The following is a 27,400-nucleotide window of genomic DNA, read 5'->3' on the forward strand; positions in this document are numbered from 1 at the left end:
GTCTTTTGCCTGTTTTCATGCTTTGTTGTGCTAGCGAAAATCTTTCCCCTCCCTCTCTTCTCTGTTGAAGGGGGTCTATGTGAACACTAAGCCATTTCAGCATCAACCTCAGTGATGATTTACGTGAGCACAGAGACTAATAATGCTTGATAACAGTCCAATGGTTCATGTGATGCTACCTTAATACAGGCTTTACGAACATATGAATCCTATGTTTGATTGATCATAATCATCATATATAATTGTGCAATGGCTTACTTTATGTCAATGCCTCAAGTAGAGGATCGGCAGCCAGCAAAGGAAGTATTTCATGTGACGTGATGACGAAAATAGACGATGTATTTCATTGATAGAACGAAATCAAAGATACTTATATATTTCCCAGGTTAAAAGATATTAAAAATAATTTTTTTCTAACTTTTATGAAAGAAAATTACATAAAGCGAAATTTTTGATTCATCGTAACAGTTTCTAACATGTGTATTACCATTTGGGATTTTTTCGACCAGTACGAAGTTAGTGGAAGAAATTAGATTGAAAACAACACAAAAGATTAAACTAATCTATGCCACCATAACCTAACCCAACCTATGCCACCATAACCTAACCTAACCTAACCTATGCCACCATAACCTAACTTAACCTATGCCACCATAACCTAACCCAACCTATGCCACCATAACCTAATCTAACCTAACCTATGCCACCATAACCTAACTTAACCTATGCCACCATAACCTAACCCAACCTATGCCACCATAACCTAATCTAACCTAACCTATGCCACCATAACCTAACCCAACCTATGCCACCATAACCTAACCTAACCTAACCTATGCCACCTTAACCTAACTTAACCTATGCCACCATAACCTAACCTAACCTAACCTATGCCACCATAACCTAACTTAACCTAACCTATGCAACTATAACCCAACCTAATTAACCTAACCTATGCCACCATAACCTAACCTAACCTAACCCAACCTAACCTAACCTTCACATAAGAGAAAACAATATGAATTTAAAATTCGCATGTTACTGTATAATTTATCAATAGAAATAAATCGTTTAATGTGGTTTACGTCAGTTTAAGTCAATACGGACGCAACCCTAATTTACAGTCCATCTGTCCAGAAGACGCCAGCTTCCTTAATGAAGTTAAAGAATTTGTAACACAACATGATAGTAACCTTACCAGTCAGTGGGCACTTCTCTGTACAGTATCTGAGCAACAGATGTTACTTTTATTCTGTCGAATCTTCAAATTCTCGCCTTTGATATCTAAAGTGTATTTCTTTTTTCCTTTTTTCAAAGTTTGGAGGCTTTCGTCAAGGACAAAAGTCCACATCAAGGATGAGCCTTAACTAAGAGCGAAGTTAATGAAAGGGAAAAAGAGCAGACAAGGTAGAGTATTTACGAATTTTGAAGAAAGTGAAAAACCTGTCTTTTTATAACGTGCCAGGACGTAGTTATTGGGAAAGACATGAGAGGGTAGAGAGTTCCAAACCTTCGAGGTGGAGGGAAAGTAACAGTTTTCAAAGCGGCCCACCCTTAAGTTGCCAACGGCCACACAGTAATCATGTGACGCAGCAGTTTGCCGAGTATTGTGAGGTCTAGCTAATGGTGGGGACACACAAGCAGCCAGCTCTCGGGTGCAAAAACCAAAGTTATACCTATAGAAGAGGAGAAGTGAACCAACTTTGCGATGTAAGACAAGCGGGTCAATTTGGAAGAGTTTATAAGTCGAACTGCTTTCGACTAAACTCTGTCAAATAAGGATACAGAGCTAGAAATTGCTGACGGCATAGAATTCATTGGGGTCTACACACGATAGAAAAAAAATATCTTACCAATATTGTGTGAAATAATATGACACGACGGACGAAAGATTTTCAGATATGCCCATTGGTCTGGACTCACATCGGTAGCTCTGATTTTCATATCGTAATATAGCTGTTGCTAAGCAGCATTTCCCGTCATTTGTAATGATAGTTATATTGTTTTTATATTTAGATGTAAAGAGATGTACAGTGAAGTGATCATAATTATTAGGAAATGTGTCTCCCAATTACGTTCACTAACCTTAGCAAGACAACACGAGTCGTAGTGATCATTTCGAAATTCTTCGAACCCTCAGGTAAGACATTTTTTTTACCGTGTGTACATCAGAGCCAACAGCCCAAGGGAGGAGTGTCATAAAAGTAGACAACAGTCAAAAAGCGAAAACAAGAGGCCTTAAAAGAGGCTGAAAAGCAACCTAACCTCGTCCCTATCTCAGTGTGGCCAAGAATCCAGTCTGTATAGTGTGAGGTTCTGACTGGAGGTATGGATATGAACGCAGCAGATGGCCTGTCTGGTAGTAGATGACAACTCTCCAGTAATTCATCAGGAGTGAAGGGTCGATAATACAATTGTTCATCAAACTTCAACATTCAGAAGAAGGAACTTTAGAAGATGACCAGATGATGTATCCGGGGAATTAAGCTCAGATTGTGACCCCCAGTGAAGGACACTATCATCCCAGTACCAGTAAGATACGATGAGGAAGAGGGAGAGGAAAACATCGAAAAGGTTAAGAGTGACAGAAACAGACTACGAAAGGATCTTGACCCACACCAGGAACATGATCCTTAAGAAAATCTCTCCCTATGTCCTGAAAAACGTGTACAGAAACACTCGACACGAGGCTTGGAATATGGCTCATCACTGGAAAGAATGAAGTGTTCACGGGAGCGGAAGAACGCAACCGTCGTACTTATCTTTAAGAACGAAAGGAGCTCGATAAATTACCCCGGATTACAGAGCCGTCTCGCTGACGAGTGTGGTCCGCTCAATACTGGGAAAGATCACTTGCATCGGAAGACTAAAGTGACTAACACCAGGATAACAGAGAAGGAAGACCACTCACGAGATATCTCGTAGACGTCTATGAACCAGTAAGTTCCGGTTTAGGTAAGAGAGATGGATGAGTGAACTGTGTGTTCCGGGTCCGTCAGCAGCCGCTTGACTCTACTACACCCACATACTAGGCTGGTGAAGAAGTTGAGTTTTCAACAAGGCCTGAGGGGAAGACTCGTTCCCCAGACAGATGTGCATCCTGGAGGAAGAGAACAGAGGCTGCATAGTAGTGGCATCTTGTTAGAATGACCTGAGGTTATGAGACGAGATATGGTAAGGCCTCGGTCTTGTAACAATTGTTTTGATCTAAGACTAATTTGCCAGAAGGACTGGATATAGAACTGGACTCTCACCTACATATATATGCAGATGATTTCATGATCATGATTAAAGAAACGGCGATGACTGTATCAACCTACAGGTGGAACTTAAAGTGTACACAACACAACGAATGATAAATATAGTTTGCATCAAGATAACCTGACACACATAATGATGCCTACCACACTTGACTGAGCCTGGCAGCCTGCCACTACTGTACACTCTATATACATACGGAACGTCATCTCTAACGAACACTTCCTGAGACGGACACAACCATAGCGTCCTTCATTATCTCTACGTCTGACAGTCTGACAATATTCTTGTCCTAGATGATGATATACCAGGAGGGTGTGACATACCCACACTTCTTCTAGTATCAAGTTCAGCGCAGCGTCGAGTAATAAACATGCAGGTTACTCTAGCGGTGCTAAACGCAACTAAAATGAAAAATGGTAATTGATTTATCACAGAAAATATCAAGTAATTAAGGGGTTCCTAACCTTTCTTAAACTCTTAGGTGTTAGAATAGGGGTCTTTATAGGCTTATATTGGGAGTTTGTTTATTTACGTCTTCCTTACGTAACATACAATACTGATGGTAGTTTTATATGATAATAAATTTGATTAATTCATTCAGTTGATGTATCCATTTAGTTCACAGATTTGATCCTGATATCTATCATCATTATAATTACGTACCTAAGCATCTTACCTCTGACGTGTGAAGGTAAAATATATCACAATACGTGATCAACTATACTTCTATAAAACCATTATTCTCTGACTCTGCATTAATCATAGTACCCACAGTTATGTATATCTCGTACATGATGAACATTGTGACGCTGAATATTTGATGTGACTTATTTTCCAGGTCGGTCCTGGTGTAAACATTGTCTCCCAGGTGGTAGTCAGCCACCGACCAGTGATGTACGCTAGTGCTAATACCAGTCTGGGTGTTATTACGAAGGTTAGTGATCGCTACGCAGTGAGCCAGCACTTCAGCAGTTATCAAGTGTCACTCCCTTACACCAGGTACTTGGTTTTTCTTACTGCCTTACCCATGTGTGTGTGTGTGAGAAGGGGAGGCCTGCAACCTGCTTGAGCCGCGTCGATGTGTGTGTGTGTGTGTGGTAGGAGGGTAGGGGGTCAGAGAAAATGTAACCACACTTGTTTCTCTACGCATTATTGTTTAAGACGTTGATTTGTTCACATGAACGTATAGCCTCTCATCTTCCTCTTACATGCCTTGTGTTAATGAACACATCTGCATACCACAAATTGTTATTAGATATTAACAGTAGGTCACATGTTGGTCATTAAGGGTTAACCACAAGCTATTAAAGGTCATTCTAAGTCATTTACTGGACGTCAGAAGTTACCCTCTTCGGTATAAACCGTTGGTAACAGGACATGGACTTGGGAAAGCCAAGTAACAGAATACCTGACGGTCTCTGACTGGTTAATCTGCTGGAGGACAGTGTATCAGAGAACGTGAAAAAAAACACAATAGATGAAATGATGAATTTGTGAGGAGGTATCAGATGGAAGACAGATCATAGGACGGACAGATGACAGATGACCTGATGGTCTACGGGGAGTTTAATCTACGTAGATGAAGACGTGGTGCTGAAGCCAATCTTAACAGTGAGGGGTAGAGATGGGATCATAACTTGGGTTTTACCTACAATACTGTGTGTGTACTGTGCAACCACAGCGGAGTGGGTTAATGTGCAGCAGAACTATGGGTGACGTGGCTGCTACAGTCTCTGGTGTGTGGGTGACGTGGTAGGTACAGTCTCTGGTGTGTGGGTGACCTGGTAGTTACAGCCTCTGGTGTGTGGGGGACGTGGTAGGTACAGTCTCTGGTGTGTGGGGGACGTGGTAGGTACAGTCTCTGGTGTGTGGGGGACGTGGTAGGTACAGTCTCTGGTGTGTGGGTGACCTGGTAGTTACAGTCTCTGGTGTGTGGGTGACCTGGTAGTTACAGTCTCTGGTGTGTGGGGGACGCGGTCGGTACAGTCTCTGGTGTGTGGATGACGTGGTAGTTACAGCCTCTGGTGTGTGGGGGACGTGGTAGTTACAGCCTCTGGTGTGTAGATGACGTGGTAGTTACAGCCTCTGGTGTGTGGGGGACGTGGTAGTTACAGCCTCTGGTGTGTAGATGACGTGGTAGTTACAGCCTCTGGTGTGTGGGGGACGTGGTAGTTACAGCCTCTGGTGTGTGGGGGACGTGGTAGTTACAGCCTTTGGTGTGTGGGTGACGTGGTAGTTACAGCCTCTGATGTGTGGATGACATGGTAGTTACAGTTTGTAAGACATGGAGGATAGCCATGTCTCGTGATAGCCAGTATTACAGCTGCTGTGTTGATGGGAACCTTCCGATGATGTTTATGTCTAATCATTTTTCTCCATCGTTGTGGACCTTTCCCATGTTTTTCCAGTCCTGGTGAAATGATTAGGGTACAAGTCTCCTGGAGAAACTCGTATGTTAACAAGGCAGACCCGGGAATATAGTGTATTCGCCGGTCTATTCATGATGCCTGAAACGATTGTAGTATATCTGGCGATACCAGAAACCTACCAGTGTGAAGACCACATTGTGTTGAAGCCCGATCGTGTTAAGACGACACAGTGTTCAGATCTGCCAGTGTTAAGACTACACAGTGTTCAGATCTGTCAGTGTTAAGACTACACAATGTTCAAATTGTCAGTATTAAGACTACACAGTGTTCAGATCTGTCAGTATTAAGACTGCACAGTGTTCAGATCTCTCAGTGTTAAGACTACACACTGTTTAGATCTGTCACTGTTCAGGTCTGTCAGTGTTATGACTACACAGTGTTACGATCTGTCAGTATTAAGACTACACAGTGTTCAGATCTCTCAGTGTTAAGACTACACCCTGTTCAGGTCTGTCACTGTTCAGATCTGTCAGTGTTAAGACTACACAGAGTTAGGATCTGTCAGTGTTGAGACTACACAGTGTTCAGATCTGTCGGTGTTAAAACTACACAGGATTTATATTTGTCAGTATTAAGACTACACGGTGTTCAGATCTATCAGTGTTAAGATTACAAATTGTTGAATTTTGTCAGTGTCAAGACTACACAGTGTTCAGCTTTATCATTGTTAAGATTAAAACAGTGTTCAATCTGTCAGTATTAAGACTACACAGTGTTCAGGTCTGTCAGTGTTAAGACTACACAGTTTTCAGATCAGTCAGTGTTAAGACTACACAATGTTCAGATCAGTCAGTGTTAAGACTACACAGTGTTCAGATCTGTCAGTGTTAAGACTACACGGTGTTCAGATCTGTCAGTATGAAGACTACAAAGTTTTAAGCTCTGTAGATGTTGACTACACAGTGTTCAGCTTTATCGTTAAGACTAAAACAGTGTTCAATCTGTCAGTATTAAGGCTACACAGTGTTCAGGTCCGTCAATCTTAAGATTACACAGTGTTCAGATCTATCAGTGTTAAGACTACACAATTTTCAGATCTGTCAGTGTTAAGACTACAAAGTGTTCAGCTATATCATTGTTGAGACGATACAATGTTCAGATCTGTCAGTGTTAAGACTACAAAGTGTTCAGCTATATCATTGTTGAGACGATACAATGTTCAGATCTGTCAGTGTTAAGACATCAGCTGTTCAGATCTTCAGTGTTAAACTAACAGTGTTCAATCTGTCAGTGTTAAGATCACAGTGTTCAATCAGTCAGTGTTAAGACTACACGGTGTTCAGGTACGTCATTGTTAAGATCCATGTTCAGTCTCATTTAAGACTACAATGTCAGATCTTCAGTGTTAAAACACAGTTTAATGTCAGTTTAAGATACCAGTGTTCGATCTGTCATGTTAAGACTAACAGTAGTCAATCTGTCAGTGTTAGACTACCAATTTCAGATCGTCAGTGTTAAGACTACAGTGTTCAGCTCTGTCAGTGTTAAGACTACACAGTGTTCATTCGTTATTTGTTAAGATCTGACATTTACTTTCAGAAAAAAAAAAAAAAAAAAAAAAAAAAAAAAAAAAAAAAAAAAAAAAAAAAAAAAAAAAAAAAAAAAAAAAAAAAAAAAAAAAAAAAAAAAAAAAAAAAAAAAAAAAAAAAAAAAAAAAAAAAAAAAAAAAAAAAAAAAAAGGTTGATAATGTGTCTTACTTGTTGTCAGTTTACTGTTGTATCCGTAGTTTCATTGTAAACAGTTATATTTTGTGTTAAGACACTTTGCAGAGAACAGGTTCATGTCAATAACCAGTGTAGTCGTCTTAATACACTAGATTTGTTAAGACTCACAGTGTTCATATCGTCCGTTTAGTTACGATTTTTCTGTTATTTAAATTACAATGTCGTCTCATGTTAAATCACAATGTTCAATTCAGTGTAAAGCTTATCATATCGTTTAAGCTAACAGTGTTGATACAGTGTAAACTCATGTCAGTTGTCAGTTTAAGACTCACAGTTTCTTCAGTTTTAAGACTACAATTTTTGTCAGTGTTAAGAAACAGGTTTTTACATTCTTAGTGTTAAAATACACATGTTAGATCTTAGTGTTAAGACAAGTTTTCAGAACACATTCAGATTCTGTGTTAAGATACACAGTGTTCGATTAGTCATGTTAAGACTACTGTGTTCAGTTCTTCAGTGTTAAGACTACTCTGTTCAGATCTGTCAGTTTAAGATTACACAGTTCAGATCTGTCAGTGTTAAGACTAAGTGTCAATGCGTGTAAGTATGCGCAGTTAGATCGTCAGTGTTAAGACTACACGTGTTCAAATTGTTCAGTGTTAAGAATACACAGTGTTAATCTGTTCATGTTAGTACGTACAGACAGTTCTCAGTGTTAAGACTAACATGTTCAGTGTCAGTGTTAAGACGACACTGTCAATCTGTCATTAGACTACACGTTCAGATCTCTCAGTTAAATCAACAGTGTTCAGATCAGTCATGTTAAGACTACACAGTGTTCAGATCTGTCAGTGTTAAGACTACATATTGTTCACTCTGTCAGTGTTAAGAGTCAGCTGTGTTCAGTTCTGTCAGTGTTAAGACTACACACTTTCAATATGTCAGTGTAAATGCTACACAGTGATCAGATCTGTATTAAGACTATACAGTGTTTGGATCTGACAGTGTTAAGACTACGCAGCGTCCAGATCAGTCACTGTTAAGACTTCACAGTGTTCAGCTATATGAGTGTTAAGACTACACAGTATTCAGCTCTGTTAGTGTTAAAACTACTCAGTTTTAGTCCTGGTAGTGTTAAGACTACACAGTGTTCAGTTCTGTCAGTGTTAAGACTAACAGTGTTCAGATCTGTCAGTGTTAAGACTACGCTGTTCAGATCAGTCAGTGTTAAGACTACACAGTTTCAGCAAGTAGTGTTAAGACTACACAGTGTTCAGTCTTCAGTGTTAAACTCACAGTGTTTAATAAACTCAGTGTTAAGATACACTCGTTCAGATTCTAGTGTTAAACCACAGTGTTAGATCTGTCAGTGTTAAGACTACATAGTTTCAGTCTGTCATGTTAACTTCACAGTGTTCAGTTGTCAATTAAGACTACACAGTGTTCAGATTTGTCATGTAAGATACCAGCGTTCAGATCTGTCAGTGTTAAGACACATGTTCATGTCGTTAAGTCACAGTGTTAATCTGTGTACACAGTGTTCAGAATCGTCAGTGTTAAGACTAACATTGTTCAATCTGTTAGTTAAGACTACCATGTTCAAGTCAGTCAGTGTTAGACTACACAAGTTCCAATTGTCAGTCAGTTTAAGACTACACAGTGTTCAGTCTGTGCAGTGTTAAGATAAACAGTGTTATCTTAGTAACTGTACACTGTGTCTAGATTCATCTCAGTGTTAAGGTACAAGTGTCAGTATGTCAGTGTTAAGACTTACAATGTTCAGAGCTGTCAGTGTAAGACTACACAGTTTAGACTCTGTCAGTTAAGACTACACAGTGTTCAGTATTCGTGTTAAGAACTACCAGTGTTCAGTCTGTCAGTGTAAGTACAACTGTACTGTTCAGATCTGTCAGTGTTAAGACTACAAGTTGTTCAGCTGTCAGTGTTAAGAAACCGTGTTCAGTCTTCAGTGTTAAGACTACGCAGTTCAGATTGTCAGTGTTAAATACAGTGTTTAGATCTGTCAGTTATGAAACTACAGTGTTCAGATTGATCAGTTGTTAATGATACAAGTGTTCAGGTCTGTCAGTCTTCAGACTATACAATGTTCAGATCTGTCAGTGGTAAAACTACGCAGTGTTCAGATCAGTCAGTGTTAAGACTACACAGTGTTCATATCAATTGGTGTTAACACTGCATAATGTTCAATCTGCCAATGTTAAAACTACTCCGTGCTCAGATCTGTCAGTGTTAAGACTACACAGTGTTCAGCTGTCAGTGTTAAGACTACACTGTTTAGGTCTGTCAGTGTTAAGACTAAACTGTGTTGAGATCTGTCAATGTTAGACTATAAAGGGTTTGGATCTGTCAGTGTTAAGACTACACATTGTTCAGGTCTGTCAGTGTTAAGACTACACTGAGTTCAGATCTGTCAGTGTTAAGACTACAAAGTGTTCAGCTGTCAGTGTTATAGTGCACAGTGTTTAGATCTGTCAGTATCAAACCTACATATTGTTTAGGTTTGTCAGTGTCAAGACTACACAGTGTTCTGAACTGTCAGTATTAAGACTAGACAGTGTTCAGATCTGCCAATGTTAAGACTACGCCTGCTCAGATCTGTCAGTGTTAGGACTACACAGTGTTCAGATCTGTCAGTGTTAAGACTGCACAGTGTTCAGATCTGTCAGTGTTAAGACTACACATTGTTCAGGTCTGTCCGTGATAAGATATACGACCGTGTCTTCCGCAGCCCGCCCATCTATGTTAATATTATCATGGTTAACAATAAACATTACAGTTTTCGGAACAGCTTCTAATCATCGTTACCATTTACATCTATTGAATTTTTCTAAGATTTACATCTGGTAATAATTGTTACTAATCACAAGCAGATCTCTGACTATCGTAGATGTTATTATTGCCTCACAAATGTTAATGTTACCCTTGGTTGGTGTTTATTAACGTTTTCTGTGATGAGTTGTCCTTGTGTATGGTTATTTAAGGGGGAACTAAGCAATGGGGTTTGAGCAACGCTTTATTACCTATTTCTAATTATTTGCTTTAATGGAAGAAAGGGAATACCTATGATGAATTATACTACTGTTTTCTACTTTCTTGGCTCTAGCCTTCGTATGAACTCTGGCCAGTATATTAGTGATCTGCCTGAATAGTGTAAGAGAAATGTTGGACAAGTTGAGAACATCAGTAAAGAAATGATATATATATATATATATATATATATATATATATATATATATATATATATATATATATATATATATATATATATATATATATATAATTAATGTTTGCTGGTTACTTCAAGATACATGAGCTTTGTCATTTGTCTGGCCGTTGGAGGTCGGGGGATCTGTGAGCAGAGGTTAGTGAAGTGTGAGGCAGATGTAAGATTCTTACATTTACTTGGTCTTTGGCGGTTGATTATAAAATGGTTAGGGTAGGAGGGGTCTAGTGCTGCTGTATAGAATGTAGTGCTGAGTATGTTAAGGTGAGACTGTACTGGGAGGAACTTTGTGTCATTGTGTTAAATATTTGTAGTTGCTAGACAGCGAGAGATTGTTCCGAATAAACTATTTTGTGTGGTTTGCAGCTTTGCTGTATTTTCTGGTGCGAGGATGAGGCAGGTGAGGTATAGTTTAAAGTGGAGCAAAAGGCTTGTTTGTATTGGATGTTTAGGGAGTCTTTTTCTTGTTCAAATTTGGTGCTCGTTAGCATTCTGAGGACATCTGGTTTTGTGTGGTGCTTTTGTGTTGATGTTATCGATGTGGGAAGAGAATGTCATGTGTGTGTGTCGCAGGTGAAGTCTAGAATGTCTGCTTTTTTTTCAGAGGGAGTTATTATTCAAGGTGACGGGGATGTGACCTGGATTCGTGTCTGTCGGGGGTCAAAAGTGAATGTTTGGTTTATTTTATATAGGTTGCATTAAATCAGGTCATCTGCTGTTGATATTATATTGTCGGGCATTAGTTAGAGTAAGAGTTGGTTGACTTGATAAGATCTCAGGTTGTTTGTGTGGATAAACTTGATGACAAAACAACCTTCTGTCTTTAATGTTGTTTGGTTCCCTGCGGCTGCTTGTGTAGCCACGACTCGTGAAAGAATAGTCTGGCTTTTTTTAAAACACAGACAACTGTATAATAGATGGTTTCCCTTCCATCTATCAGATTTGGTTGACCATTTTTATGTTTAAGTTGGGGATATATTTTGACATGTGCTTTTCTCAAATAAAGATTTCTGTGGCCTCGGTGTATACATGTCAGGTTTAACAGGTGTAGAGTCAGGCAGTGAGATATAAACGGAGTACGTCATCTCCATTTCACTCTCGTCTCAAGTTTCAAGATGCAGGCAGGCAAGACAACGTGTTTCATATCCATGTTATAAATCATATCTTAGTAAGCACACAGGCCTTGCCTATACTGGGACATTAAGATCTTGGAGGATTCCAAATCAACAATGACCATTTGTCTTGTTAGATTATATTTAAGGAAACTACGATCATCGTCTGTGTTTATCACTGTAAGGTTGTGAAGGGCCGCTGTCATCGTCCAGCACATGACAGCCGAATGTGTCCATTGGTTGATCTTCCCCAGCCCACACCACAAGGCAAATGTCTGCCAAGTGGTCCAAGTTCGTGTTAAGTGAATATTCATGGTAAGTTGTGTATGTAGAATATGGGTGTAGAATATGGTGGTGTTATACTTCATAATAACGACAAAAGCTGGCTCATCAATAGTCCTCAAAGACGATATTGGTTGTCGAAATATGGATCACAGAAAGTTCCTGTATAGCATCATGTTCATGACAAAAGTTTCTTAGGTTCATTTTGTTGCGATCATGTTTCGTTAGGTCAGCTGCTGTTGGCATGGTGTTGTCAGGCATTAGTTGTAATATAATATGGTCAATTGAGCGAGATCTCAAGTTGTTTACATGGATCAGTCTGGAGGCAGAATGATCAGTTGTCTTTGATGTTGTTACGATGCTTGTGGCTGCTTATGTTGCCACTGTTAGTGAAGGTAGAGTCTGGCTCTTCTTCCTAAACAGAGACTATTGTTGTCTCGAGGGTTTCCCTTTTATCCATCGGATTCAGTTCCTTCTTCTCAACTTACTTTTCGTGTTGATGGCTCCAGTCATGGACAAAAGTTCACACCAAGGCTGGGACTCAGTTGAAATATAGAGAAAATTATGAAGCAGAAAAGGATAAGACAAGGGGAAGTAATTACGAATTTTGGAGGAAGTGAAAAGCCTGTCTTTTGAAATGTGTCAAGTCATAGTTATTGGGAAAGCCATGAGAGGGTAGAGAGTTCCAAAGCCTTGAGGTAGGGAAAGAAATAGTTGTCAAAACGGCCTACCCTTGAGTTACTAGTGTCCACACTATAATCATGTGACGCAGCAGCTTGCCGAGTATTGTGTGGTCTAGCCAGTGGTAGAGGCACACAAGCAGCCACCTCTCGGGAGCAAAAACCAAAGTAATACCTATAGAAGAGGGAAAGTGAACCAGCATTGCGACGTGGGACAAGGTGGTCAAGTTTGGAAGTTAGCCCGGGAGTGTTTATACGTCGAACCGCTTTCGACTCTGTCAAGTAAGGATGCAGAGCTAGAACCACCCAAGATGTGAGAGCAGTACTTCATACAAGGAGAAATCAGTCCTTTGTAACGGAGCATCTGTTCAGAAGAAAGGGAGTCTCATTATCTTAACAGGACTCCAAAGTTTCTTCGAGACAGACGTAGCCTTCTTTTTCCGAAATGTAGGGTTCTCAAGAAAGACTGGATGTTACAGTAATACCAAGTATGTTCATTGACTCAAGAGGCGGAATTACAGAACTGTCAAAGGAGAGACAAGAGTTGTGAGAAATTCCCGATAGAGAGATGGGCAGAAACTAGGTCTTGGAGGCATTAAACCTAACTACATTTCGTCTACCCCACTGAGATATCCTGTACAAGTTTACTGAGGAAGCTGTGTCAGGATGAGATGCAGATCGAGTGAGAGAACAAGCAGATTTGAAGGATATGGGTGGAAAGCAATGGTGAGCCATAAGCGTACGAGTCCATTTGGTTATATGTGGAAGTAAGGAAATCGTTGAAAAAAAGGAGAAAAAGTATAAAAGGACAGGACAGAACCTTGTGGGACGCCGCTGTTGATAAAGAAAAGGGGTTGAGGCTGATCCATCAATAACCACAGAGATAGATCGGCCGGAGAGGAAGCTAGATATGAAGGAACAAAGTGAGAGAGGGAAGCTTAGAGATGAGGCCCTGATTCCAATCCCTGTCAAAGGTTTTGAATAAGTTAAAGAAAACTACACATGACTCCCCAAAATCTTTCAGGGATGATGATCAGACATTAGTAAGATAAGAAAGAATATCACCAGTGGATTTTGCCTTACGAAAGCCATAATGGTGACCAGAGAAAAGACTGTGAGATTCAAAGCGTTTTAGGATATAGGAGTTGAGGAGGATTCAGACATTGGAAATGGTAGATGTCAAAGCAACAGGACGATAGTCAGAGGAGTCAGAACGGTCACCCTTCTTAGGGATGGGATGTACCAACGGATGCTTCCAGGAAGAAGGAAAGGTTTTGATCTTTTTGAATAGAAACGGAACAGACGAGCAAGCTCAGGTACAACTTCAAAGGCTCACCTTTTTCAGTACATGAGGATGGATGCCATCAGGTATAGAAGCCTTGCTTGTCTCCAGAGAGAAAAGCGCTTTTCGGCCAGTCAGAAAAGAGATTACGGGAAGAGTCCTAGGATTAGTAAGAGGAGCATCATGGGGTGAAGGAATGTTAGAGTCATCCAAGGTAGAGTTAGAGGAGAAACGGGAACCAAACAAAGTTGCTTTGTGTACGAGAGAGACAGCTATGGTATCGTCAGACCGGAAAAGAAGGAAAGGTAGAGCGACAAAAGTTGTTAGAGATGTCCTTAGCTAAAGACCAGAAAAACCTATCAGTGGATGACGAGGAGAGGTTATCACACTTCCTTTGAATACAGGAACGCTTTCTCTCACAGTTAACGTCATTGCAATGATTACAGGCAGTTATGAAAGTTGATTGGGAGTCGGAGGAAGGAGAGTTATTCCAAGCTCAATATGCCTGATCCCTTGCATGAATGGCCTCAGAACAGGAACAGTTGAACCATGGACTGGGAGAAAAGGTCGTCTTGGAGGAGGAGGAGGGGATAAATGCTTCCATTCCCGCGAGAATAACCTCTGCTATTCGTTTGGCGGAGACATTGGCGTCAACAAATAAGGGACTGATTTACCCAAGGAAAATCAGAAAAGAAGTTACGTAAGTTATTCCAGTCAGCTTTGTTCAGGTTTGTTCAGGTGCCAGTATTTACGTTCAGAAGTGGCTGCTGGAAGGGGAGGTGCCATTAGAATAGATACATTTATGAGAGTGTGATCAAATGAACCAAGTGGGGGCGAGATTGTGTATTTTCAGCGAGTTGGACTAGAGGTGAATAACAAATCCAAAAGGTCAGGGAATTGTGGGAGATAATTTACTCTAAACGACTAAGAATGGAAAGCGTGAGGGCTTCGATCCCTCCACAGTCCGTATGAGAGATATTCAACCATTCCCTATGGTGAACGTTGAAATCCCGAGGTAGAGGATCTCGGCTTGCGGGTGGGAGGACGTCACAGTCTCACGGCAGGAGTTTAGATAGTCGAAGAAGGATATAAAATGTGTAGAATTAGGAGAGCAGTAGACGAAACAGAGGAAAAGTGTGGAAGTTGGGAGACAGACTTTAAGCCCGATAACATCAAAGTTTGGAGGCCCGAGGTCCTTGAGGCGCACAGCAGGTGTCTTGATGTTGGAATAAGCACAAACACCACCTTTGAACCGGAATCACGAGTGGAGATTACAGTTGAATACGAAAAAGGGACAAGCGAAAACATTATACAACTAAATCTCAGAGAGAAGTAGATGTTAGGAGAAGTACTGGACAGATGGTGGTCAACAGAGGAGAGGTTACAAGAGCGACAACGAATGTTGGTATAGTGAATAGAAAAAAAAGGAAGGTCTAACAGAAAGGTCGTAGGAGGGGCCGGTACCACTGCTGTCTGATCCCTCCCTCTCACTGGCAGTAGAGTCAGGCGGGAACCTGGAGATTCTTAGCACCCCGTGATGCTGGGGGACTACGGGGCCATAGGTTTGTTGGACTCTATCATAATTATGCTTGAAAATGTTTGAAGTGACTGTAGTTGGTAAGAGGTTTGAGTAGGTATATGATGCTTATAAGAAGATGGCAGGACTAGCCCGGTAGTCCCGTTTTGATAAGACAGAAAGTAAGACCAGCAATGCTGACAAGGAGAATGTAAGATGGTTCCGGCCACCTCTTTAACGCTCCTCAGTCATGACGGTAGTACCACCCTGGGCGGCTGCTGTCAACAGCCTACTTCCTAATGGGTTGCTCCAAGGGTAAGAGACGGATGATCCTTGGGTCAGCTTGGGTGTTGAGAGGGACTAGTACACTACCACCTGAGCCCTCCCTCACACTGGTGGCGGAGGCACACAATAAAGTGTAGTCAGAGGCGTATACCTTAAATTTGCAAGGGTCGTGGGAGGGGCCTGTGCAAGTCTGGTGTATGTAAGGTGTAGAGTGTGAAAGGTCTGGTGTGTGCAGGGTGTAAAGTGTGGATGGTCTGGTGCTCTAATACACCTTCATTCTCATAAAAGTTTCTTCATTTCAATTTGTATGTTTTAAAAGACTATAGGTACAGCGTCCGCAAACATCATTGTTTGTCCCCTATACATTTTCAAAGGCGACACACGGCTAAGGAATATTGTGGGTACAAGCGTACAACACTTCCAGTGTGATATCACCGTGTATCTAGCCGCTGAGACTAGTGTTTCTATGTGACCACTAGCAACCTGCCTCAGTGTGCCTTTGGCTATCTTTAGGAAGGAATGTTCTTTCTTTACTCTTCCTGGCTGTCACTTCATTTTGGGTATTTAGCTTGAATTGCTACACTTAGTAATACTCGACCCTGTAATCCATGTCAACCGCACCACCGAGGAATTATATCCCAGCACGTCGCCCACAACCCCATTCCACTCGCATCCGCAAGCACCAGCACCACAGGCAATTATTTTCATCAGTAAACTGAAGTACCTCGCCACAGGCGGTGTCGGGACAGCTGATTTTACGGACGATATTCTTGCTAACGCTTACGGGTTTTTCGCAACTCCTGGGGATTTCCCGGCGGTACAGATCCGGGCCAACCAACCGGCTTTGGGGATTTTATTCTTGCCAGAACCAGACGATTTTATTTTAGTTCCAAGGGAATCCTCTAGCGCCAAGCGTTATGTGATATATATATATATATATATATATATATATATATATATATATATATATATATATATATATATATATCTTTTCTTTTAAACTAGTCGCCATTTCCCGCATTAGCGAGGTAGCGATAAGAACAGAGGACTGGGCCTTTGTGGAATATCCTCACCTGACCCCCTTCTGTTCCTTCTTTTGGAAAATTAAAAAGAAAAGAAAAAAAAAAAACGAGAGGGGAGGATTTCCAGCCCCCCGCTCCCTCCACTTTTAGTCGCCTTCTACGACACGCAGGGAATACGTGGGAAGTATTCTTAATCCCCTATCCCCAGGGATAATATATATATATATATATATATATATATATATATATATATATATATATATATATATATATATATATATAGTACTTTGTCTTCTCGTCAGCTGAGTGTCTGTGTGACTGACTGCCCAGAGGTAAGTAGTACAGGTTCCGACAAGCTCCTTCGTTCCTCAGATATTGTGTGACCAACTCGAGGATTCGCCGGTTCAGAGTCTGCTTCATTCCTCCCACAACCAGAATGTTTCATCATTCTGTAATGTGGTCGACTTTAAGCGGTCGACAAGTCAATCGCTTTCCCTAAAAATGTCCAGACTATGTAAGGTCTCGATATACAGTGTGTGGCATTCATGTTCTTATCTTGGTTTTTATAATTATGCAATACTAGCTGTTGACATGTACCTATTAATGGCATTTTCCCCAGTGCATAGTTAATGACTCGAGTATAATTTTGAGACAATTTTTCCTTCTCTGCAGGAGACCGACACGAACTTAACGATGAAGTACCAGAGGTGGAGCCTGGTGGAGGAAGATAGCGTCCCGGCCGCTCACTTCAGCGCATTGCCAGGTAACGGTTACATAGTCTGGCTCCGGCTGTTGTCTTGTTATGAGCTATTTTTTTAATTTTTGGAGACAGATCTGAGCAGGAGGATATAACTCATAATGACACCTTATTATTCATAACACAAAAAAAAAAGAGACGTTTACGAATATGTAGAATATAACTAGTGACGTTTTGACGTGAAGTATTTAATGTTATCATTTAATAGAAAATATAGAAATGGCAACTTGTAAAGCCTCCAACAATGGCAGTTATCACGACTCTCCAAATATAGAATTAGTTTATCCATCAAAGAAGCTATACCGGTCAGTGATCAGTGGAGTGTATGGTGTATACGGAGAAAATACTGTTCAAAATACGCAAATCACTGTTCGGTTCTTGAAATACATATCAACAATGAAGAGTGCAGCGTTTCGGACTATAGATATTTGTAAACCTACATTGATGAGATGAAATTACATAACTCTTCTGTTGCACAAGATTATGACTTTAACGGATATGAAACGTTAGTCGGCAACTCAATATTTTTGCTCCACTGAGAAAGGTAAAGCGACTACTGCAGCCTAGCCAAGATGTGCGCTGAAAAATGAAGCTGAATCAGTTCTTTACCGAGTTATCAAACCATCACGTGAGCCTTAGAGAGGTTTTGTGTGGTGTGTCACACAGCTCTGGTAGGCTGTCTTACTTTGTGCCAACACCTAAGATCTGCTGGACCCCGTGGAACACCTTCCTTGCTGGCTACAACTTCCCATACTGTCTGTGTGTGCAACTGCCAGTTATGATGATGCCTCCTTCTCTCGTACAGCGAAACTGTGGGATTCTCCTTCCTTTTGTCTTTCCCTTTTCTTTCGGCTTTTCCAACTTTTAAGAGTTCCTTCGACAGTGGGAAAGAAGTTCTAATTAGCTTCTGCTTTTTTTTACGTGTGTGTGTGTGTGTGTGTGTGTGTACTCATTATCTGTTACTTTGTCCCGTCCCACGTCGGCACAATGTCACACTTTATAATGAATAATTTTTCAGGAAAATGACTTTATCATCAAACAAATGTGGATGCATATGATGGAGATCTTGACTGAAGAGAAGTCAGTCTTGATTGAAGACAAATAAGATGTATTTCTGAAGCATAGGAATTTCAGATGGAAATGGTTGATGAAGACAGTGCGTTACCGTAGACAGGTATACAATAGCACTGTGTCAAGTGACAACAAATATAGATGAGAATGAACAGCCTATTGATTCCAGATGCTCTAGAATTTCATAACAAAGCCAGATAGAAAAGGAACAGTGATATTAACTGACGCGGATGCTCATTTGAGAAGCGTACACTACAGATCCACGTAGTTCTGTCTAGTTGGATTTAATGCCAAATCTAACATTAACCCTCAGGGAGCCATCATCGTCTACAGTGTGTGCACTGGTGCCGCAGTTTTAGTTTGTCTTGTGGAGTTGTACATATTTGTAATGTTACGAGACACAGAAACACAGTATAAAGTAGTGAAGTTGGGCAGGAGACTGGATAGCCATATGGATGACCCGTAAACAACTTTGTGTGAGAGCGAAGGATTGACGATCTAGGTGTTGTAGTGTTTTCACCTGATGAAATAAAAAGTAGCGAAGATGTTGCTTTGTGTCCTTCTTATCAGGATAATGGTTCAGATTAAGAATGATATTATTGTGGAACGATACGTAGGAAAAGCACCGAGGAACGAATGATGATGGGTTGTATATATATTAATGGTGAACGAAGAATCGAGCGATCAAGTAGCCTAGTCCGGATATTGCCAAGATGCTTATCCGGCTGTGAACGTGAATGAGTTCGTGTAAACCTAAACTCATATAACATTTGAAGTACAAAGTTATTCACTATAAGTGGATTTTCAGTTTTTCTCAGTAGCTATTTTCTCTAGCAATCTAATTCTCGTCTTTAGATATGATACGTGTATGCGTAGTGACAGTAGAGATAAGCAAATTGCTTGATTTCATAAACTGTCAGCGGTCAGGAATATATACCGCTACATATATACTCTCTGGTACAGTATATTGTCACTTTACTTACAAAAATATTAAAGCACTACAGTTTCAGTAAATACGGAGTATATAATCATAATGATTTTACACCAGTGAAACACTTGCTGTATTTGGTTTCCCTTGACAGATCAAGAAGTGTGTAACTTGTACATCTTAAATGTGCAGACATGTACGCATTACTTTTATCTATCATTGTATTGGTATGAAAGAAGTTAACATGAAGTGACTTGCGCCTTTTTAAAAAAAAAAAAAAAGTGAGCCATTTTGTAATCAAATATTACCAAATGTGAGACAGTTTCGTTGTTGGAATCAATATGTTTCTTCCATGAAAGTATTCTTCATGAAAACTTTACTGGAATACGTTTTGAGACAGAATGGTTCCTCGAGATTTGAAAAACTGAATAGGGAAGGACCAGACTGTATATTTCACAAGAGCCATTGATCTGACTAAAAGAAAACAAGCCAATAATAGAAACATCCAGGTTCTTCGGCCCATAAAAACTTCAAGGCAATTGCCTTCAGCAGGCAAAACAAATGACAGTTATAATGCAAATCATTTCCATTAACTCGGAAAAGGCAGTCAGGTAAAAGCACCTCAAGAAACTGGCGAGAGAAATCTAGTTTCTTCAACGCAGTTGTCTTCCTCATTATGCACAAGTTGCTGGACCGACTTCCAAAGAACATGTTTTTCTGATCAGCGATATCTGCTCTGCTGATAAGGGTTCGACCCCACTACACTTTTATATCTCGGGTGAAAGCTGAACGCTGAAGGAAGACACATGACGCTGAATGCTTAGGTTGTAACCAGAGAGAAGTTCAAAACTGGAACATAACATATTGCAAGGCTTCTACACTTGAAGTGATACTGTGAAATGTCTCGCAATGCTTTCTCTGGCCGTTAGATACAAAACTATTATGAACTGAATAAGCAAGAGAAGATTCTGATTTGTAATCATTTAAATGCTTGATTACACAACTTTATGGCCACGGACAATATTTGATCTGCAAATTCGTATTCAGCGTAAAAACTGGGACCCATAATGAGGTTTTGAAGCAAAGTCATTTAAACAAAAGAATGCAGGGAATAGCTCAGGGCAGTTTTCAGGTGGGAAATTTTCATAGAAGCTCGATATATAATGTAAGATTTTCATATCTAATATGAAATATATCTTAATACTTCCAGTGGCCGACAGATACCAAATGATTATGAAACGGATGATTATGATTAATTTGAGTCGTAATCACGTAGAATACTTAGTTATAAGGCTTATAACCCCAAAATATCATTTATGCTTCAGAAACGTATCACCTTGAAAAAAAGGTTCTATGCTGAGGTTATGAAGCAAATTAACCCCCAACCTCACCCGCCCCAGAAAGAATGCATATTTTCAAATCATATTTTTTCTCAAAATTGGAATATAACATATTGAAAGGTATTTATACTTCAAATAATAATGTGATTAATTTCACAAAGCTTCCTCACACCATTGAAATACCGAATGATGTGAAGCAAATAATCATTTTCGCGTTGAAGGTTCAAGTCAAGGAGAAAAGTTCACATCAAGGCCGGGCCTTCAGTGAGATATAGAGAGGTTAATGAAAGGGAGAAAGATGAGACAAGTTAGAATATTTACGACTTTTTGGAGGAAGTGACATACTTTAAAAAAAGTGCCAGGTCATAAGTACTGGATAATATATGAGAACGTAGAGAGTTCCAAAGCTTCGAGGTGGAGGGTAAGTAACAGTTATCAAAGCGGCCCACCCTTGAGTTGCTAACGGCCACACAGTAATCATGTGACGCAGCAGCTTGCCGAGTATTGTGTGGTCTATCTAGTGGTGGGGGCACACAAGCAGCCTGCTCTCGGGAGCAAAAACCAAAGTAATACCTATGGAAGAGGGGAAAATGAACCAACATTGTGGCGTAGGACAAACGGGTTGAGTTTTGAAGTTTGCTTGGGAGAGTTTAGAAGTCGGACCCCTTTTACCTCAGTCCTGTCAAGTAACTATCCCAGATGTGAGAGTAGTACTCCATACAAGGACGGATCAAACCTTTGTACAAACAGAGCAACTGTTAAAAAAAAAAAAAAAAAAGAAATCGACATCGAAACAGGACCCCCACTTTCCTAGGGGAAGACTTAGCTATTTCCGTAATGTGGGGTTTCCAAGAAAGAGTTGATGTTGTAGCAATACTAAGTATGTTCGTTGAGTCAAGAGGTGGAATTACAGAACAGTGGAAGGAGAGAGGAAAGTTATGAGGAATTTTCGATGAGCAGAGACTGGGTCTTGGAGGCATTAAACTTAACCAGCTTTCATCTACCTCACTAAGATAACCTGTTCAAGTCTGAGTTTATTGAAGTTTACTGAGGAAGGTGTGTCAAGACGAGATGCAGATCGAGTGAGAGAAGAAAAAGCAGAATTGAAAGATGTGGGGGAATACAATGTTGAGTCGTCAGCGTATGAACGCATTTGGTTATTTGTGGAAGAAATGAAATCGTTTAAACAAAAGAGAAAAAGTGTAGGGGACAGGACAGAACCTTGAGTAACACCGTACATAGAGAAGATGGGAGTGGCTGATCTATCATAATCACGGAGACAGATCGGCCGGGGGGGAAGCTTGCATTAATTTGTCACTTTCGGTTTGATAAAGAAATAGAATATAGTATCTTCATCCATACGTTTGCTTTAACTATGCATTACAAACAATTCATGTAGCGTTCTTGTCAGCCAGTCACCACATCCTCGATAACGAACTGTTCTGCTCGTTCTGTCATGAAAAAAGCGCTACATAGGACGGCTGATTGCCAGATATCGCTACTGGCCACTAGACACTGTCGGGAAATAGTTCTCAGTTTCGTCCGAAGATATTCTATGTTAAGGCTCTGAGGATACGAAATAAAGTATCAGAGTTAGTGAGAACAACAACGTTAGAAGGATGATGCGGTGTTGATTGCCATTTCCGAATCTTGGTTAGATATCAGCGGTAGATGTCTCCTCGCCGAATACTCAATAATAGAGATATGGCAAAGTAGGCGATGGTGTCCTGCTCTTCGTTCAAGCTCATTTAAATCCTGTGGTAAAAACTTCGTTCTGTAGAATACAATGGTAAACTACGTAAAAGAATAACGGTAGGACTGGTTCATAGGCTCGCCACACAGACAACAGAGGAAGGCAAAACATTTCACAATCAGCAGAAATTGGTAAGGAACATGATTCTGTCACAGCAAGAGATTTTAACGGATCCGTATTGACATGGGGAGAATCCCCTCCCAGTAGCTCCAGACGTGGACTCTACCTACCTTGATATGCTTGATAATGTCTTAATCTACTCGCGACGAAAATAGATTTAGTTCTGACTGCAAATAAAGATCTCGTTGACAATGTTGAAGTTGGAGAAATGTTTGTTCAAGTAATCACCGACGAATTACTTTTTGAAGGCGCTGTCAGCGTTGGATGTAATGTTGGTCAACATGACAGTCACGAAAACATTTCGATCTTAAATGAGCAAATTGTATTGATCGTCTTGCTTTCGATTGCCAAACTTGGATTGATATGGTCAATGAAAATGACACGAAAGTAGCTTGGAAAAGCTTCAGAAAAACCATCAAAGCAGCAGAGGAACATACGTACCAGTGTGCACACAGTCTATTTCTAAAACGAAACCAAGATGTTGGAACGGTAGAATGAAACTGTCTGTTGTGTGAGGGAGGAAGCAGCTCATAAGAAACTCAGCACATCCAGTAACCAGCATGATAGAGTAAGGTATGTAATTTTCTTAAAGTAAGAGAGTTATACGACATAGTAAGGGAAACCTTAAGGAGTTATACAGTTATGTTAGAAACATGAGTCATTACCCAGTCAATAGGGCCATTAATTACGGGAAACGGTAAAATGGTTTATGACAACGAAGCCATGGCAATGTATTGAATGACTCTCTGCATTTGTATTTACGGTCGAAGACACAACCCATGGCCTAAATCCAGTTTCATTTAAAAGAGAGAGGGGAAAGATCTTAAACAAATTGACATAAAAGCCAAAGACAGATTTTCAGCAATAAACGGAATGAAAATGACTATAAGTGGAGGACCTGATAAGTTTGAGAACAATGAAAGAGGCGAAAAATGAGATAGTTACGCCCTTGTTTGCCCTTTACCATCAGTCACTGGCTACAGGGAAAGTTCCAGATGAATGGAAGGTTGACAGTGTAACACCGAGATTCAAAAAAGTCATAAGTCACTGCCCGAATCTACAAATGAACCTGAAAGTCAACAGCTTCAAACTGACACAGACAAACTGATGATCAGGACTCATTAGTGGCAAAGGAATTTTGATATCGATAATTTCAAAGTTTCACATATCGGTAGCAAAAACGAAAAGGCAAGTTACGGTATGAATTCTGATGAACTGCAAATGGTGAATGAGGATAAAGACCTGAGCTTGATAATCTCTGGTGACCTTAAACCAAGTAAGCACTGCACAGAAGCAGTGGAAAGAGCGAAAAAAAAAAATTCTTGGATTCATAGGTAGCTGCCTTCGAATTTAAGTCCAGGGAAATCATCTTTACTCTTTACAGTTAATTAGTTCGCCTTCACGTTTGATATTGTGTTCAGTTTGGGTCACCTTACGAATAGACAGACGGAACAGAACGAAGAGTGTGCAGCGCCGAGGCACAAAGATGATACCCTGGCTAAGGAACAAATTCTGCGAGCGAAGATTAAATTCCTTGACTCAATTTAGCTTAGAGAAGGTCTAGAGGTGATTTAATGCCTGTGTTCAAAATAATCAGAGGTTTTGATAATCATGATCTATCAAGTTGCTTAAAATTTGATTTATCTGATTTTACTCGTTGTAACGGATACAAACTCATGGGCAAACGTTTTACCTCGAAAGAGGCGAAAACCTTTTCCTTTCAACAGGATCGTTAACATATGGCACGAATTGCCAATTAGAGTGATTGAAAGCATTGATATAGATACATTTAAGGATTGACTTGATAGATGCTTCGCTCTGAGTCCATTATTTGCACCTCCTTAGTCACAGTGACAATGTGCAGGTTATTCTCTTTGAATTATCTGTAAACATCCTAACTTTCACCACATTAATCTGTGAGTTTCTAACATCTTCTACCACAAACACCCTCGAAAGAACACAATTGTTTGCCGCTGTTTGAATTATCTTGTATTGTTTACATACGTAAGGGTAAGACCTGGTATGTATACAAGGGTATGAGACGGGGCAACATACATAGTGAGGGGTGTATGCAGTATATATTATCTTTATCATTTGGTGTTAAAGCTTATAGTTTTGATAGATGTAGCATGACGTTAACGGCTTAGATGATCTTGGCACTTGATAGGCCAAACGTCCAAACAATCAACCGAGGCAACACGAGTTCAAAACTCTCCCCTTACCACACAACTAGTAATAACATCACAGATCCCTCAATATAGTATAGTTATTCCTACTCATCTTTTCCAAAATTTTCTCTCGCAAACTTTCGTTTTCTGTTTCATCACGAACTGTCCTAAAAAAAATAATCCGAGGCACCGTAACCGTTCCTCTAACGACCATTCGCTAGTTACACTTAGCACACAGACGAGGGTAACGAGATGCAGGAAGGGAAGATGAGAAATGTACCAGGGTCTGTGCCCAACCATCCGCCCCACCGGCCCATTATGCACACAGGCAAGATATCGAAAGCGTTGATGTAAATAACAATGAATATAAAACCTTTAAACCGTAAATGTTAAATTGTGGATGAATATTTACACCAAATAATTTATATTTTGTGGTTGAATTACTGGTATGAATGATAAGTTGGTAAACACGATCCCATAATTCAGTTTTTTGTTTCATGTGTCCATCATTCATGATACAGTACATTAGATATACTTGCGAATGAAAGCGCCACAGTTAGACGGGGCAACATTAATATATTGTTCGTGGTGGGCGATTAGGGTCAACGATTGAAATATACCATGTCCTCTATGAAATTGATATACAAATTATACGTAGTGGTTATTTCCCGACTAAGTAGCATTCGTATGACAAATATTATTTTGCCGACTACTTTATTTTCGTTGTTATCAAATCATTACCAGATTTGCCAACTTTTCTTGTAGAGAAAAACTATTTGCAAATATCTCGATTCATACAAATATCAAATCTGCTGCGTGAAGACTGATTCTGATCTCAGTGATTTAGCTGGGGTCGCAGGAGACCTCATACCCGTCACCTTCTTAAAAGTCAGGTCTACCCAACTTTACCTAACCTCCGACCCACTTACCATTGTCTACCTTAATGGAACTTCGTCACAAATGTAGCCTACCTCACATGAATGCCAAACATCCACTAAGGATATGGGCTGCAGCCCCCAGGCCGACCAAAAAGACTGGGGGGGGGGGGTGATTAAAATGCTTCCTAAATAGGCTGAGGAAAATGTTTTGTCGGTTGCGTTGCGAGCGAGTACGAGGCAGTCGCATTCCCAGGAGGCATTCTCTTAGAATCTCTGTTACGGCATTTTGGGAGGTTAATCAATTTTGATCTGAGCCAACCCACCAACACAGTCACTTGTGTTTGTGTCTGAAGAAGAACATTCTTTGAAGCATTGGGTTTATTCCGTGGTCGACGGCAGTGGAAGTGTGTTGTTAGGGTGTTACTTTGTGTACATATATAAAGGAATCTATTATCTCATTGTTACTTGAATCCATGTCTATACCTACATGATACACATGTCTATACCTACATGATACAGATTATATATTTTTAGTTGATATACTGGCTTATATCTTCATACGTTATAAACATGAACATACATAGCTACAGGCCCATTTGGATCAGTTCATTACCATCTTGATCCAACCCTCACCTCAGCATAGCCTTTAGCCTACCTCAGCTAGCCCACACCTACCCCTAACTCAGTCCTTCCTAATTCAACATTGCCCAAGCGTATCTCAGCTCTCACTTACCTCGACGTAACTCAGACATGGTGTGACTCAAGGAAAACAAGAATATGCAATGAGTGAAAGCCAGCATTGAGAACTGAAGGCAAGAGCTAAGAATATGTTTTTCACATCTAGTTTCCATGTCTTCACGAGAGTAATGATATATCCCGATAGATACACATGCTTAAAAAAAAAAGAAAAGTTTAAATAAGGAAGTAGACGCCGAGAAGACTTTCTGTCTGATTGGTGCAGTAGTCATTGATGAGCCTTAAAGAATAATTTCTGTTACCGTTTTTGCACAAGTGAACCTACCTGCTGTGGTGTTATTTTGACCGTCAATGTGGACAGCTTCCATAGCATTCCTCGTCCCAGTCTTGCCAAGTGACCCTCCTTGTCCACATTTCCAACTTCAAGTAAGCAGTTTGATTAATTTACCGCTACATCTTGCAAAATTCTTAACAATATTTGCAGCCTTCTTACCTTTGCCCTGAAAAAAGAGAAAATTATTTTAAAGTTGACCAAGATTGCCAAGTATGGTCAAATACCGAGAATCCTTATCGTTAAATGGCGAAGTTTCCATAAAAAAAAATAAGTTCAGTTATCTTTAGCGCAGGAAAATTCGCTTCAACTTTTCATCACACAATTTTCTACGTGGCAAGACACATTCTTCAAGTTTGCTTCCCTGTGTTATGTATGAGGTGTACATTGTCATGGCATGCGGTAAGTTTGAAATATTCCGTTTGATTTAAATTGGAACCTGCTATAGTTTACTGAATCATCATCAGCAGCATAAGCTGATAATCTGTTGCTTGACAGTCCATGGGTAAGCAACTCTGAGGTTATAGCATTCGAGGTTTCAATGGTACTTATACAAAGATTTAATAGAAGTGCGTGGTCC

At 40.2% G+C, this 27,400-nt stretch overlaps 1 protein-coding gene across 1 annotated transcript in view; it reads left to right on the forward strand.

Annotated features, from left to right (window-relative positions):
- Window positions 1-4,137: 4,137 nt before the first annotated feature.
- Window positions 4,138-27,400, forward strand: part of spas (spastin) — a 444,303-nt gene continuing 421,040 nt past the window's right edge. The window contains exons 1-2 of the mRNA XM_071664998.1: window positions 4,138-4,260; window positions 17,451-17,541. Coding sequence (XP_071521099.1) covers window positions 17,472-17,541 — 70 coding nt within the window. The 5' untranslated portion in view covers window positions 4,138-4,260; window positions 17,451-17,471. The remainder of the gene's footprint in view (window positions 4,261-17,450; window positions 17,542-27,400) is intronic.

The sequence above is a fragment of the Panulirus ornatus genome, chromosome 9, assembly GCF_036320965.1.
Source record: "Panulirus ornatus isolate Po-2019 chromosome 9, ASM3632096v1, whole genome shotgun sequence".
Taxonomy (NCBI): Eukaryota; Metazoa; Arthropoda; class Malacostraca; order Decapoda; family Palinuridae; genus Panulirus; species Panulirus ornatus.